Source organism: Lissotriton helveticus, chromosome 6 (assembly GCF_964261635.1).
Source record: "Lissotriton helveticus chromosome 6, aLisHel1.1, whole genome shotgun sequence".
Classification (NCBI taxonomy): domain Eukaryota; kingdom Metazoa; phylum Chordata; class Amphibia; order Caudata; family Salamandridae; genus Lissotriton; species Lissotriton helveticus.
Window position 1 is genome coordinate 1,110,366,206 of NC_136067.1, and position 15,282 is coordinate 1,110,381,487.

At 47.7% G+C, this 15,282-nt stretch overlaps 1 protein-coding gene across 1 annotated transcript in view; it reads right to left on the reverse strand.

The window, feature by feature from the left end:
• The window catches only part of ANAPC1 (anaphase promoting complex subunit 1), an 815,950-nt gene that overhangs the window by 306,267 nt on the left and 494,401 nt on the right, over window positions 1-15,282 (reverse strand). Inside the window, exons 35-36 of the mRNA XM_078648767.1 lie at window positions 3,659-3,749; window positions 3,505-3,558 (exon numbers count right to left, since the gene is read on the reverse strand). Of these exons, the coding sequence (XP_078504893.1) occupies window positions 3,505-3,558; window positions 3,659-3,749 (145 nt within the window). The remainder of the gene's footprint in view (window positions 1-3,504; window positions 3,559-3,658; window positions 3,750-15,282) is intronic.

Consider the following 15,282-nt stretch of genomic DNA (forward strand, 5'->3'; position numbering starts at 1 on the left):
ATTCACGTCTTTGCTGAAGTCGGTCACTTACCCCACCAGCCCCACCTGCATGTTACGGTAATTGCACTTACAAGACGAATACCCCCTGAGCTATATCTTTTAATGTTGTTCACAGGAGCTCCCTGATGAAGGGTACATTACCCGAAATGCATTGGAGCCATTTGGAGAATGTGTAATACGCTAAAGAAGTACAATTAACTCACATCAAAAAATCATGAAGCTAATGATGAAATGTGAATAAATTTTGGAAACGTCCAACATTGTGGAAGCTTGTTTTCTCGAGCACCGAAGGTGTGCACAAGACACAGGGATGTCACCAAATTGTGTGGTGGCACATTAACCACGTGCACCGAAGACAAGCCCATCTGCACCAGTCTGCTCCTGGACCACATACAGCACTAGGGAACCCTCGTCCTCTTCCCTACTGACCGCTACCCTGCTATGCTACTCTGCGCTCCCAACCACGCCCCCCCCATCAGGGCCAGCACCTTCACCCTCTTGAAGACCATATCTTTCATCTATAAGACCGCACTGACCTAAATTCTATGGCCATTCTAGAAAATCTCTGAAACCTCTGCCTTACTCAGCACATTACCGAACCCTCCAACACCACCAGACACCTATTGGACCTGCTTTTCTCCTCCATCCACATCACAATTTACAAGCCAGCAACTATGAGCAGGGTAGACGACACCTTCGTCAGTTATAGCATACCCATCCTGTACCATAACAGACTTAACACCACCAGACCTGCCAGCCACAGTTGGATAAGAATCACAGAAGAAGACTGGGCTTTCGTCCTCTCTGCACACCGACTCAACCAAAATTCAAACGACACACAAAGAACAAGTATAGCAAATTAACTATGTTAATTCAGCAGGAGAGTGGTTAGTGGGTGCATTTTAAAGACCACTGTTGCAAATATATTATTAAAGCATGGAGCAGTAGTGCATTGTCATTTACAGGAAATACTTTTTCAATTGAAATGTCAACAGGCTTCTCACTGACGAGCACTGATGAAAATATAAAATTATAAAGCACACAAACGATATTGTGCAGAAAGCGAGTTGCAGCAAATATTTATCTTTTTGCATCACCAGTGTCTTGGTTTGCTTTGATTCTACTAAAACTTTGTTTTCATCCCCATCAAAATTACAGAAGTTCCAGAATTATATTAGTTTTCCTAAATGCTGATATGTATAGAAATATTTGTACGGTTAATTTATAAGTATGTAAATGTTGCTGTTATAAAAAATTGTAAAAAAAAACAATTGTCAGATAATTTGCTTTACAAAATCCTCCAACTTTGCAGTTCGAGAAAGAAAATGAACACTAATGTCTATGTAAAAGAATAAGCACCAATTTGTCAGAAGAGACAGCCTGATATTTTACCTCTGCCTTTGAACGCATAACAAATGTGACAAGACAAAAAAATGTGAAGGCTTTTTTATTGTTAATTTACCTTCTGAACTTCTGCATGTTAATTTTGGGGTGCTGCTGCACCCTCAGCACCCCTGCTTCCAGCGCCTATGCCACCAGCAGATATGTAACATCAAGCATACAGCTCTTGCAGACTCTATTGACAACCACACAAACAGTAGCAAGGAAATCTTAGCTATCAAAGATTTCACTACACCTCCTGCAAGAGCAGTTCCTCAATAAGACCTTTGCAATAAGCTCTCCGAATTCTTCTGTACCAAAATCGCCTCCATAGATGGCGATTTCAGTCCTCAACAGGACTATGTCACTGTTGCAGCTCAACTTTCCATCATGGCCAGAGAGTGTACCCTTACCTGACACCGACCATCGAACCATCAATACCATCAACTCAGCGGCCACATCTGAACCCTGCCCCCACTACTCCTTCACCAAAGAGCTCAGAGTGATCAGTGAAGGACAAACAACCATTCTCAACACCTCTATCGGCTCAGCCTAATTCCCGAAAACCTGGAAACATGCCACTGTCATCCCGCTGCTCAAGAAATCATCCGCTGACCCATGCTGCCTCTTTAACTAAGGAGCCATCCCCCCTACCACCATACCATAGAGAAATGTATCAAACCAATGCCTCAACAACGACATCAGCAACTAACAGTTCCTCTAAGACACAGATTCTGGATTCAGGCCTAACCACACCACAGAAAAAGCACTCTTTGTAGTCACAGATGACAACTGACAAATAGGACCAGCAGCCCTCATTCTCCTGGACTTCTCTGTAGAGATATGGTAATGCAACCCATCCTCATCAGGCGACAGCACGAGATTGGCATCCAAGTACCCACTCTCTACTGGATGTGCTTCTTTTAACAGGTAAAACACCAGCTGTCAGCCCATCACCTTACTCCTCAGAAGCCCCCGAACTCATCTGCAGAGTGCCTCAAGATTCATCACTCAGTGTCACCCTCTTATCACATCTGGCCAACGGCATCCATGTACACATCATCAAAATCCTCTCCAGATGGCACGCAACTCACACTCTCCCCTCTCAGGTGAAGTCCCCAATTTGAAAAACAAGTTCACCACCTGCATGACCAAAGCCAACTGTTTCAAGCTTGACACCGACAAGACTGAAGTCGCATTTAAAAAAAAAAAAAACCTAGCTAAGAACCTCCAAACTAGTGGCTGGCTGACTGAACTCCTACCTACACCTAGCATCCATGCCAGGAACCTCAGAATCATCATCGATAGAAAACTGGACATGACCGCACAAGTCAATGCAGTCACTGCATCCTGCTTCCACACCCTACAGCTGCTGTGCAAGATCTTCAAATAGCTCCTAAGCAGCACCACTAAAATTGTCACTCCCACCTTAGACACCAGCAAGTTGGACTAGTGGAGCACCCTCTACCTCAGGATCACCAAGCAACTAGCAGCTAGGCTCATCCTCAAACTCACACACAGAACTCATATCACGCCAATCTTCAGTGAGCTCCACTGGCTCCTGACACAAGCATGCTCATTTCAAACGCCACACACAGACATTCAAAGCTCCACCTACTTAAAAAGTCACAACTCTTTCCACTAGTCACCTACATACCTCTAATCTGCAGGGCTCACACACATCTCACTCATACAGAGAACCATATCAGCAAGACAGGCATTCTCTTAGATCTCTCAGAAAGCGTGGAACGACCTCCCACTCCATATAAGAGTCTCCACCTCTCTTCTTGAATTCCACAAAAAGTAGAAGACCTGGCTTTTCAGCTAATATGGCTAGGCACTCACACCATCACAGGAGATAGTGTCCTTTACAACTACACATCACAAAACATAACCACTAATATTCTTGGCATAATCTCTGAAGGATAGAAAACTTTGTGAAAATCTTGCAGTCAAATTGATGACAGGGAGAAGTCGTCAAAATGTTAGAAAACATCTAACACTCCATGATACTGTAGCAGACCTTTGAATGCCAAAAAGCTACATCATAACCCATGAAAAATGATTTTTCAAATAAAAATGTCATTATTTTGTTACAAAAGCATTTTAAAAATAAATACTTACAATAGTTGCAGCAGCAGTTGACAAGCACTCAATGAAATCTTTTGCAAACTTGCACTACAGAGAGGGCAGAAGAGAGGACGTAGCAAGGAGTGAGAGCACAAATATATTTCAACCAATGAAATGTAGAAAACTATGTACATCAGTCTTTTCTTACCAAGCAGTTAAATGCTGATGTGTTTGCTGAACCAGCAAATCGAAAACCCAATGCCAAACATGCTCCAGCAATAATGTAGATATGAGCTTGTCTAGGTAAGAAAAAAAAGTAAATCAATGCCATTCATTATAATTTGTATTACAAAATACAAGCACAGCAGACTTTGTGACCTGTAAAAAGAAAATATTACTTGTAAGTACAGCTGTCCGGCATAGACATCTTTTACAGATTTTCAGGCTTGAATTATTCTCCATCAGCAGGACGTGAATCCATGGTCTAATAGAACTTAGCACTAAGGGTGTGCAAAACTCACGTAATTTAATGCAGCGTAATTACCGCAAAATCACAAAAACTGATGGGTAATTATGCAAAGTGCATCTCACACTCCGGAAATTACCCAAATGGACAATTCAGGTACAAATTCAACTCGAAATTGAAATTTTACAGAGGCCTTCTCAGTACATTACGAGACTGTGAGGCTTTCAGATCTTCTACCTCTGGAATCAACCAGAGCAAAGTTTTTAAAAGAATCAGTAGTGAAAGTTAACGGCCAGCATTTAGTAAGGGGAAGAGGTTGCATGCGCATCTATGAAGCATACCAACACTGCAGAACTGCACTTACAGGTTGCTATATCTTCCACAGCAATAGATCTTTCACAGAATCACATACATGAATTAAGACTCAACCAGCAGCAAAATAAAGCACAAGGCAGGAATTTGGCTAATCTATAAATGAAAGGTATTTTGATCAACGCCTTTTCCATTAAGCTTTTTGATTTGGCCTGGATATCCACGCTGTAGAGGTTTGGGAAAGCAAGACATGCTTCCGGGCTAACGCTTTGCAGATGCCTCAAAGTGACAGCAGCAAAGAGCAGCATCATTACAGGCATTCATCTGAAAGAACTTGTTCTCAGTGCATTAGAAACGTCTTTCTCTGGTGCATAGATAAACCTATGAAAGCCACAGTCAAGTGATAATGTCTATCCCCTTTGATAATGTTTCAAATCACAAAATGCAGATCTGCTGTTTCCCTCCCAGTAGAGGTTTAGACAACCTGCGACATCTAAAGAGTAAAGAAACCACTTAGCTGATGATTTCAGAGTCAAGTGATAATGTCTATCCCCTTTGATAATGTTTCAAATCACAAAATGCAGATCTGCTGTTTCCCTCCCAGTAGAGGTTTAGACAACCTGTGACATCTAAAGAGTAAAGAAACCACTTAGCTGATGATTTCAGAGTCAAGTGATAATGTCTATCCCCTTTGATAATGTTTCAAATCACAAAATGCAGATCTGCTGTTTCCCTCCCAGTAGAGGTTTAGACAACCTGTGACATCTAAAGAGTAAAGAAACCACTTAGCTGATGATTTCAGATTTAGAAACAAAGTAGGTGACATCAAAACAAAAATTGATTTCAGTTGCTTCCGAAAGAGAAAAATCGCCATTAGTTGGTTTCTGTTTTAAGCTCTTAATCCCTAGGTTTGTTAGAAGTAACGGGCAAGGTAGAATATGATGAGGTTTCACTGATGGGGGTTACGGCTCTTTTCCATGACTAAAAAAAGAAAGCACCCACTTAAAAGTATAGCTAATAAATTTGGATTTTGCTTTGACAACACCAGCAGGGTATGTCTAGGGATCCAAAGTTCTCAGGATCCAATCATTCAGCTATAAGGAACGCTTGCTGTGGTGAAGAATATGGCCACATTCTTTGTTCAGGAGGGGAGGATGTGCCTTGAAATTGATTGGTGCCAGAGCTACATACGAGTGCAGCCTTGCCATGCTGGTACCATGACGTTCGGCGTACAGCTTTCTTTCATCACCATAATATGTGGTGTGGAGAGCTGCAGGGGGTGGGGAAAGACATGAGCATACTTTAATGAATGTGGTTTTGGAAATTCTCCTTTGCATTCCACCACCCTCTTCTCTGTGTTCCATTTGGAAGTCGTCTGAGATGCAAATAGGACAGATGGAGGCCCATCGTTTAACAAGATCAGTCAGTTGCAGGTTGTTCAACTCCATCTCATGACAGGAAGTTCCATCCATACTAAGGAATTCTCTCTCATAAGAGTCAAATACTAAACAGGTGTATATGAAACAATGTTACAACACTCACCACATTATCCGGAGTCCCTGGGGCGGCTGTGAGAAGTTGGCCTGATATATGATGCTCACTAGTTCTAGTGATCACCTTGTATCAGTCCAAACAACCCTTATGGTGATTGGTTGTAAGTCAACCTTATAGACCAGCTATCCTAATGGTAGCATGGACAAAGCAGTCTCAGGCTAAACTCTTTTGGCATGTGAAGCCAGCTGTTTTACCACAATATAACCCCTTGAATACCAAGTGAAAGGACACCACACAGGTTGTTATGAAAATAAACAGTATATTTATTAATAACAACACCTCTGAACTCTTTATGAGGTCAGAGGGCTAAGCACATGACAATCTCTTACGAAAAATACTACAAGTCGCACAAAATTACAATGGTGCCCTAGGGGCACGACAAACCATATACTAAGTAAGTGGAATGTGAAAGTCGATAAAAGGAATGGAGTTGTCCAGAGGCTGTAGGATCGATGGGACCACGCTATACTAACTTCAGGTAAGTAATAGGAGGCCCACGGAACGCGTGTGCAGAGTGTGAACTCACACGCGAGATGCGTAATAACATCTATGGACAGTACAGTTCAAGTTAAAGGTGAGTACGGACAATCCTGACTAGGTAGGACTAAAACGACTGTGGAACTAGACACTAGGACAGTTAAACTACCCTTGAGCACCGAAATGCTCGTGTTAGCTCACCCACGGGCCGCGGGTGCATAGGTGCCAAAGTGTGTCGGGTTCTCGCGTTGAAGTCAATGGAGCCTGAAAGAAAAGATGCTGCAGGCGAACAGGAAGAAGATGTCCGGTGCAATCCAAGGGTGGATTGTTGAAGAAGGAGACCTGAAAGCAGAGAGGACAATGTTCACAGTCACTAGCCAGTGACTGGAGTGGGACCAGGAAGGAACCAGATGTCGTCGTCGCGATCAGGTGAAGAGTGGACGCTTGACTCTGCAGCCACATGGACCAGGAGGTGTCTTCGACGACCAGGATGGAGACACGAGCTGTCCCATGCAGGCTCTCGCTGTCGGCGGTGTCGGATCCGGGCTGGGACTCAACAGGCCTTGGCAAAGGCAACCCACGCGGTGAGTGAAGAAAGCGTCTGGTGCGGACTAGGAGAGTCCAGGGTGCCCCTCTTTTGGAAGGGAGCAAGGGCCAGTCTGGAGCAACCAGACCAGCAGTGTAGATTCAAAGGTTCGTCGTCTAGGAGGCCACTAGCCAGCCGGCAAGTGACCAGACAATGCGGCGAGCAGCAACAAAGCAGAAGGGCCCCACGCAGATCTCGTGGACGCTGGAGGGCTGATCTTCGGTGCAGGGGCTGCTCGGGGCTGGGGCTGCTCGGGGCTGGGGCTTCTCAGTCCCCAAAGCACTTGGTCGAGTTTACCTCGGGAGTCGTGCTGGAAGCGAAGTGCAGGTTCGTTCAAGATGGCCGGTCCCACGTGTCTCGTCGCACCCACGGGTCTCAGCTTTGCTGCAGATGTAGGTAGAGGTCGGAGAGGTCTGGGAATCCGGGTCTTGTCAGGCTCTGAAGTCTGGATCCTCGAGGGAAGACGACAAAGTGAAGCCGCTGGACGCTTGATGGAGCCTGCAGTTGCAGGGTGGACATTCCTTGTCCACAAGGGAGATTCTTCGGTCTTCTGTGGAGCAGAACGTCGAAGGCCGGAGTTTCTTCTTGTTGAATAGTTCAGGATAATCTAATTTGGAATGGGACCAGCTCCTACCTTTATTCTCCTAAAGGGGGCTGCACTACTGACTAGGTCCCTCCCCTGGGTGGGACCAGGAAGGGGGGTGGTTACACCCCCTATCCTTTGTCCGGTTTCCCGCCAGAGCTGGGGCTGGGATGCCCAAGCAACTGGTTTGAACCGGTGTATGCACAGGGCACCTTGTGTGCCCCTGTGTTGGACCCGGTCCTTTGGGCAGGTTCACCCCGTGACTTTTTTTGCTTTTTCCTAGCCTGTTTTTGGAACCTGGGTTGGTGATTTTTAGGCCTCTGCGCAATTTTTCACTGTGGTACAGTGTAAAGTGCGTGTGCTCTCTGTGTATGGATGGTGAGCGCCCTGCCCTCCCATAGGAATGAATGGGGAATATGTATGCCCATGGTAGATTCCTGATGCATGGGGAGTGCAGGGTCGAGTTTGATATGTATGAACTCGTGAGAATGAATGCTGCAGAATGGTGTATGCGGCATGGCTGTGTCTAGTCCAGAAGCGCCACTTTTAGAAGTTGGCATAATTGTGTAGTGAGTCTGCTAGCACGTGATTGGCTGATGGGCCTGGCCCAGGCATGCCCGGGCCTGCTGGTAGATGGACTGCCTGGAGGAGGGGGTCTGAGTCAAGCCGTAGATGAAAGGCCCCCATCTGCTGTTAGGGAGGAGTGGAAAGAGCGTCTGGTGGAGCCAGGCTGTGCCTGTGGGCCCACCCTTGATGGCTCTCCCTCCTGATGGCCCCCTGTCACCTCTGACCTGAGGCTGACAGGAGAGGGAAACCAGATACACCCAGAGCTTAGGGCTCGCTCACACAAAGACTTCAAATGACTTCAAAGCCTTTTCTGTGTATAAGAAGGGGCTCTGCCCCTTCCAAAAGGTTCTTGTCTTGTTCTTACTTCGGACTGGAATCTACCAGGGGCGGGCGCTGCCCAGCCCCTGGATGCCTGGACTTCTGGGGGACCCCTCTGCCTGTCCTGGAAGGATGGGGGACTTTGCTTTACCCTGGAGGGACTTTGCTGTATCCCCTGAAGGACTTGGCTGGACTTGTCCCTGTAGCGCTGAGGGAGCGCTTCACCTGCATCTAGCGCTGAGAGAGCGCTTTATTGCCCTTCTAGCGCTGGGAGCGCTGTGTTTTTCCTCTTTAGCGCCTGTGAGCGCTTCGCTGGGACAATAGCGCTTTAGAGCGCTTTATTTTGATTATTGCGCTGAGGGGCGCTTTGCCCGCCCTGGCGAGTGCCTACCTCGCTTACTCTTAACTTTATTTAACTTCAGCTGCCCACGCCGTGATCGCCGCTGCCCGGGGGCCTGAAGGTGCCCAGGAGCCGCCGTTCGCCTGTGCCCGGCCGAAGCCACGAAGGGGCCGCGACCTGATTGGCCGTCCCTCGGCAAGAGCCGCGCTCTGTTTGGCCGTGGCAGGAGGCCTGTCCCCGAGGGCCGCGACCTGATTGGTCGAAGAAGCTGCGCGTCAGAGGAGGCTCGTCCCGAAGGCCGCGCTGGGATTGGCCCAGCGCTCGTGGACGCCTGGGGGAGAGACTGGAGAGGCGGCGAGGCAGAAAGATGGCCGGTGACCAGGGCTCCCGTGTGTCGAGGGAGCACTGCAACGTGGGGAGAGAGAGCAGCTGAGAGTGCAGGCGGGGCTCCGTGGTGGAAGAGGAGCCCCGCGCTGCCCAGAAGAAGAGACCGCCCCGCGTCGGAGTCCCGGTGAGTCTGGGCTGAGGGCCGGGCCGAGGGGGGTCAGAGGAGAAGGGGGGGCACCGGGACACATGGTCGGTGTCCGCCCCCCGGTGGCGCGAGCTCGCGCCCATTGCCAGTGTGAAGCCACGAGGGCTTCAAGGGCGACCCCGGTAGGCAGTGGGTCGCCCCAACGTACATGGAGCCCCAAGAGGCTCCAATGCCGCTTTGATATTTACAAGCCTGCAAGGCTCCAGGCGGCATACTCGTGTTTACGAGCCCGGAGAGGGACTCCCACGATGGCCGCATTTGTTTGTTTAGAGCCCCGAGAAGCTCTGGGCCATTTTTTAGAGATCGAGCCAGAGGAGGGCTCCAACGACCCCCCCACAGTTGTTTTGAGAGCCTGCTAGGCTCAGGGGGCATTTCTGTGGACAGAGCCTGTGTGGCTCCAACGGAGTTGCGAAGTTTGTGTCAGAGCCTGTGTGGCGCCAACCTTCGGCGCAGTTTGCGCCTGAGGGCCAGTGAGGGCCCTGGCGCAGTTTTGATGATTCTCCAGCGGCCCAGCAATTAGTGGGCAGCTGCACCGTTTAGGCGCAAGATGGAGAAGGAGTCCCTGAGAGGGATAGAGTTGGCACAGAGGTGCCCGGCCTACCCAGCTGCGCAGCACTTAGTGCCAGCCGCAACGTTTAGGCCCTTGTGAGTGTTCCCAGGGGCCCAGCAAGTAGTGGGCCCCTGCATCGTTTAGGCCCCTGACATTGAGACTCAGGGCGTTCTAGCCCCAACAAGGCCAGTTGGCCTAGGGACTGCCACAGGTGGTGGCTTATGTAGATTGTGCGCAATTGTATGGTTATTGCACCTCTGAATGCATTTCCTTGCATCATGTTTTATTCCTGCACCTCTGAATGTTTTTAGACATCATGTGACTATTGCGCTACTGTATTATTCTGGTACCTCTGAATGTAATTTTATTGCATCATGTGCTTTATTCTTAACACCGCTGAATGGGTAGGTTTATACATTATGTGTTTCTCTTTACTACTCCTCTGAATGTATATCTATGCATCATGGGTAATGCGTTCTCTCTTAGACCCCTAAATGCTGTGTGACACTTAGGTGGTTTTCCTTTACTACTCCTCTGAATGTGTTTCATACATCATGGGTAATGTGTTCTTTCTTAGACCCCTAAATGCTGTGTGATACTTAGGTGGTTGTTCTTTTAGTACAGGTGGACCTAGTGAGGTCCTGGTCCCCTGCGTGACCGTCTCCCAAGGAGTTTAGGCTTGCGTAGGTGGTACTTACCTGTTCCCAGTAGTTACTGGATGTGATCTATAACTGTTACTTGGTGTTACAGTGAAGTTTATATACTTTTATTCTAATTTCTGACAAGTATTTCTATATCTGCAAAGTGTTGATTCAGACAGTGGCCCATGTGGCCCTGTCTTGTAAATAATCCCTTGTGAATATTGCCGTGCCAGTGGGCACAATGTACATGTGTAATTTCTATCTGATATGTTTTGACAATACAAAAGTTATTTTAATATAACCTTGTGTGGAGTCTCTTTTGTGGTGTACCTAGTATGTTGTTGCTGTTGTGCGCTGACGCAAATGCTTTACACATCGCCTCCGAGTTTAGCCTAGACTGCCCGCGCCATGCTACCTAGAGGGCGAGCAGGGGTTATCTTGGCGTGTGACTTCCTTGCCCTGACTGGAATGGTGGTTTCTGCCTGGCTTTGGCATAAGCCTTACCCTACCAGAAATAACCGGTTTCTAACACCCAGGCATGTCTCATTCCTTTCAGGCCTCCCTACCTCAATACACAAAATCCTATCTGGGGTGGTGCTAGCACCTCCCAAGGCAGGAAACCTTTTGTCCAAGCCATCCTCGCTGGAAGGTCTCCCAGCAGCAGGAGGTCAGACTTGTGTCTGTGGTGGCAGCATCCATTTTGTGATGCTGAGGCTCGAGTTAACTTTAACCGGGGTTCACAGTTACATACATGTCGTGTCCCTGTAGAAGGGTGGAATGCTACCCCCGTCGCCAGAATTGGCGAGGGCTTAGTATTCCAATTCGTATGACACCTTACTCGACATGTTTTGATAATGTTATACCAGAGTTAGCATTTAACCGCGAGGTTGATAATGCACTTAAGAGTATATGGTATAGCGTTATCATGGAACAGCTATTAGGACTTGGTTCCGCAAGCTGCAGACGGGCTCAGCTCATGCCAGAGCACCATCTCACATAATTCCAAGCACTCTGCCTTCAGGATTGATAAGGCCTTCCATAGGAGTGACTGATAGGAATATATGTGTCCATTTTAGGGTTAGATATAGGTATACTATATCTACAGCAAATGGTGTTTACACCACCTTGCCCCAGCTGTCATGCAGCCAGTTGTGCCAGATTTAGATGGCCAGCCAGGGGTGGCATAACACATGCTTCAGCCCCTGGTAGGCCCTGGGTACACCTATGCCCTGGGTACAGGGACTGATAAGGTGGCCCAGTACCAATTGGTAAATGCACCTAAAGTACATGCTTGTCAATTTAGAGAGAGAACAGCTAGGCTGTGGGTCTGATTAGCAGACCCACAGACAGGGAAAGTCGTAAACCAGTGTAGCAAAAAGCAAAAATCTGGGGTGACCATAGGATTGCAGACCCCACTCTCCTACAGTGGCCTCCCCAATCAGAAAGCGAGAAAGCAGAACGGCGGTCAGCTGCCAAAGCAGGGCCCTTGAACAACTGTAGGCCGGCATCAGAGGAGAGTATGCTGAGCACCATGGCCCCCAGCACACCCCAGAGGCTCTGAGGAGCAGGAGGTTTGGGCTGCCAAGGCCATGGGTTGCCTGCCCGCATAAAAAACCTCGGTGAGAACTGGAGTTTCTTGGGCATGGAGGCGGCCTCCCCAATTGGTAGATGAGTGAAGCAAAGCGGCAGCAGGCTGGCACAGTGGGGCCATTTAACAAAAGCGAGCTGACTTCGGAGGCACAGCGCCAGGAGGCAATGACCTAGACACCAGCTGAGTCTGCACAGACCCCTTCTCATTTTCTATCCCCCACATGAAAAAATGTCGACATGGTTCACCCTTAGCCACTTCGGGAGGATTTTATTTAGAGGAACAAATGCTTTCTTTTTTTGATTAATGTGACTCTGCTAGTTTATACATGAAAGTTTTGCTAAAAATGATTATTCCTTAAGGAAACACATGGCCATATGTGACTTAAACAGGAAAGGATAATTCGACAGACAGAGGAAAGCAGACAAGGAGGCTAAATAACCTTTTACAGTGCCAATAGCACAACCCCTCATAGCCAAGGAAAGCGAAAACCGCAACACATTACTTGGCCTTCAAGGGATCCACTTCATTGTCCTTTCATCATGCAACAAAGTTGCCCCATCTGCCGGAATAGACCATGTTAGTGAAGGAGCAACCACAGAGGACGTCTACCACCTGCGGTGACAGCTGAAAGGAGCTCAGATGTCCTCACTCAATTTCCAAGCATGTATGCAAGGTCTCAGAGACTAGGGTCAGAGAAGGTCCGGCCTGCATGACAGGCAGGCGGAGCTGAAGAAATGCGGAGAAGTGCAGGATCTCTATATATCACACACTTTCTGCCAATCTGAGACGAGGGCCCTGTCTTGGTGAATCTTCCTTAGAACCTATGGAATCAAGGGTATGGTGGGAAACGCGAAGTGAGGCTGAAAGTTCCACTATAAACGTGTCCGGCTCTGACATTCAGAGACCCCGCTAGATGATTGGCAGTGAGGCAGATCCCTTGGTGGTGTGCCGAAGACAACAGCATCAACGCTTCCAGACAAAAGAGGTGAGACCCTACTCCCCCTTGCTTGTTTACATACCACCTTGCCTCGTGGTCACGATCTGGGCAGACTGACTGACAATAGGGGGGGAGAGTGGGGGGGAGCCTTGAGGCCAGTCAAATTGCCCACAATTCTAGCAGGTTGATGTGAAGCATCTGCTTCTCCGGAGACCAGAGGCCTCTGATCGCCAGAGGCTCCAGATGAGCACCCCACCTCCAGGTGGATGCATCTGTCATTACCAGAGCCATGGCCGGCGGAGGAGTGAGGACCATCCCGTACGTCAGGTTCACCTCATTTCTCCAATAAGCCACTTTTGCTGGGGAACATCACAATGGAATCCGCCACGTCTCCTCTCGTATTGTAGCCAATGCCTGTGGAGGCACCCCTGCAGGGCCCCCATGTACCAGTGTGCGTGCATGACTAGGAGCATGCAGGAGTCAAGCAGCTCTAGGTATCGTAGGACACACAGGACTAGAATTCTTACGCCTGGTTGGAAGAAGGCTGTCATTTCTAGGATGTGAACCCTCTGTGAAGGTGGAAAGGCGAGCAGAAGGTTGGAGTACAGTCCTGACCCTATCAACTGGATTTTTAGCGAGTGCCACAGGTGAGGTTTCGGATAGTTGATCGAAAAACCCAGGTCGAACAGCAGAGATGCTGCAGATTGCAGAAGACACTACAGCAACTCCAGTAAACTGGTTTTGAGGAGCCAGTAGTTTTCAGGTATGGAAATATGGGGATGCCTGATTGTCTGAGGTGTGCTGCGACCACCTTCATGTAGAATAGAGGTTCGGATGTCAGACCAAAGGGTGGAACTGCAAATTGGTAGTGCACAGGGCCCACCATAAACCACAAGTACTTCCAATGAGACTGCAAGATAGGAATGTGGAAGTATGCATCCTGCAGGTCTAGGGCACTAGTCTCCAGACTTTTCTGTAATAACAGCTATTTATGTTCAATGACAAGCATCATGAGCTGCTAATTTTAATAGAGTTACAATAGCAATAACATCAGACAAGATTATATTAATGGCCACCATATGCAACATTACAGCAGTGATCACCTCAGTTCATCAGGAACAGTTGCTCGCAGTAATGTAAAAAGTATTTCTCAATGTGGAATGTCTCTAAATAAGTGATGTATAGCAAGTATAGCAGCAATGCTCCTGCCATCAAGGAAATATTATGGTTTTCCTCAACACTGCATGGGTTATTACTTAAATATAAGCCTTAAATATATTTTGGAAATTCAAACAATTTTTCTCCAAAAATCAGCTTATGAGTTCTGAAAATACACACATTTTTGTCTCAAATACATGTTTTTCAATTTTGGTATACATGTATTAATTTAGCTACGAAAAAGCTTCTAATTTAATAAGCTGGTCTGCACACAGGTGAGCTACTAGCAGGCAGATAAAAGAGCTACCAGTAACCCACAAGCTACTTGTTGGAGAAGCCTGGTCTAGGGACACCATTCAGCCTCCAATCTCCAGCATCTTGAACTTTTCCTTTTTGGGGTAGGAGTTCAGGCTAATGAGATCTAGGATAGGATGGAGACTGATTCGCTGGCACTCGCTCGACTGCTCCTTTGAGAAAAAGAGCTGCTGCCTCTTGCTGCAGGATGGATAGATGGTTGGAGGGGGATGAGATGGGGTGGCGGGATGGTAAGTTGAACATGCAGGAAGGGGAGGGAGTAACCCTTTTCTACAGTTTGTAGGACCCATTAATCCAAAGTAGTGGCCTACCAGGCATGTAGAAAATGGGACACCCTTACTCCCAAAGGCATTGCATGGGGTTGAGGAAGAGGAGAACTAGGCCTGCTTTGCTTTGGGTGCTGGGAAGGAGAAGGGCTGCAGGGTAGATCCTCAACCCCTTGCCTTGCCATGGCCTCTGTATTGTTTGACAAGCAGGTTCTGCTGTTGCGGTTACTGGAGGAGCGATGGTGGGTGCTGATGGGAATGAAAAGCAAATCCCCTTCCGAAGCCTCAACGGCCATGAAATCTTCTATTCTCCTAAGAAGGCGAGGTTGTAAGCCTAAGGATCACATGGTAGGTTTGCTGGTTTTAAAACACTCCAGCGGAAAGGCAGCTTTATTTCCAGAAGGCCGAAACAGCATTGTAAGGGTGGTCCATTAAGTTAGCCTGGACATAATGAGGAAAAATTTCAAGTGTGACGCTAAGAGTGCCTTTTTACCAAGATGTAAATGTCAATCGCTCTGGCAACCGAGTCCACGGTATCCAAGCCAGATTTCTGTGAAGCATTTTAGCCTTCTGCTATGACCTCTTATAAGTGTTCTTTCATGTCAGGCCATACATGAGGCACCATATCCCACAAAGCAC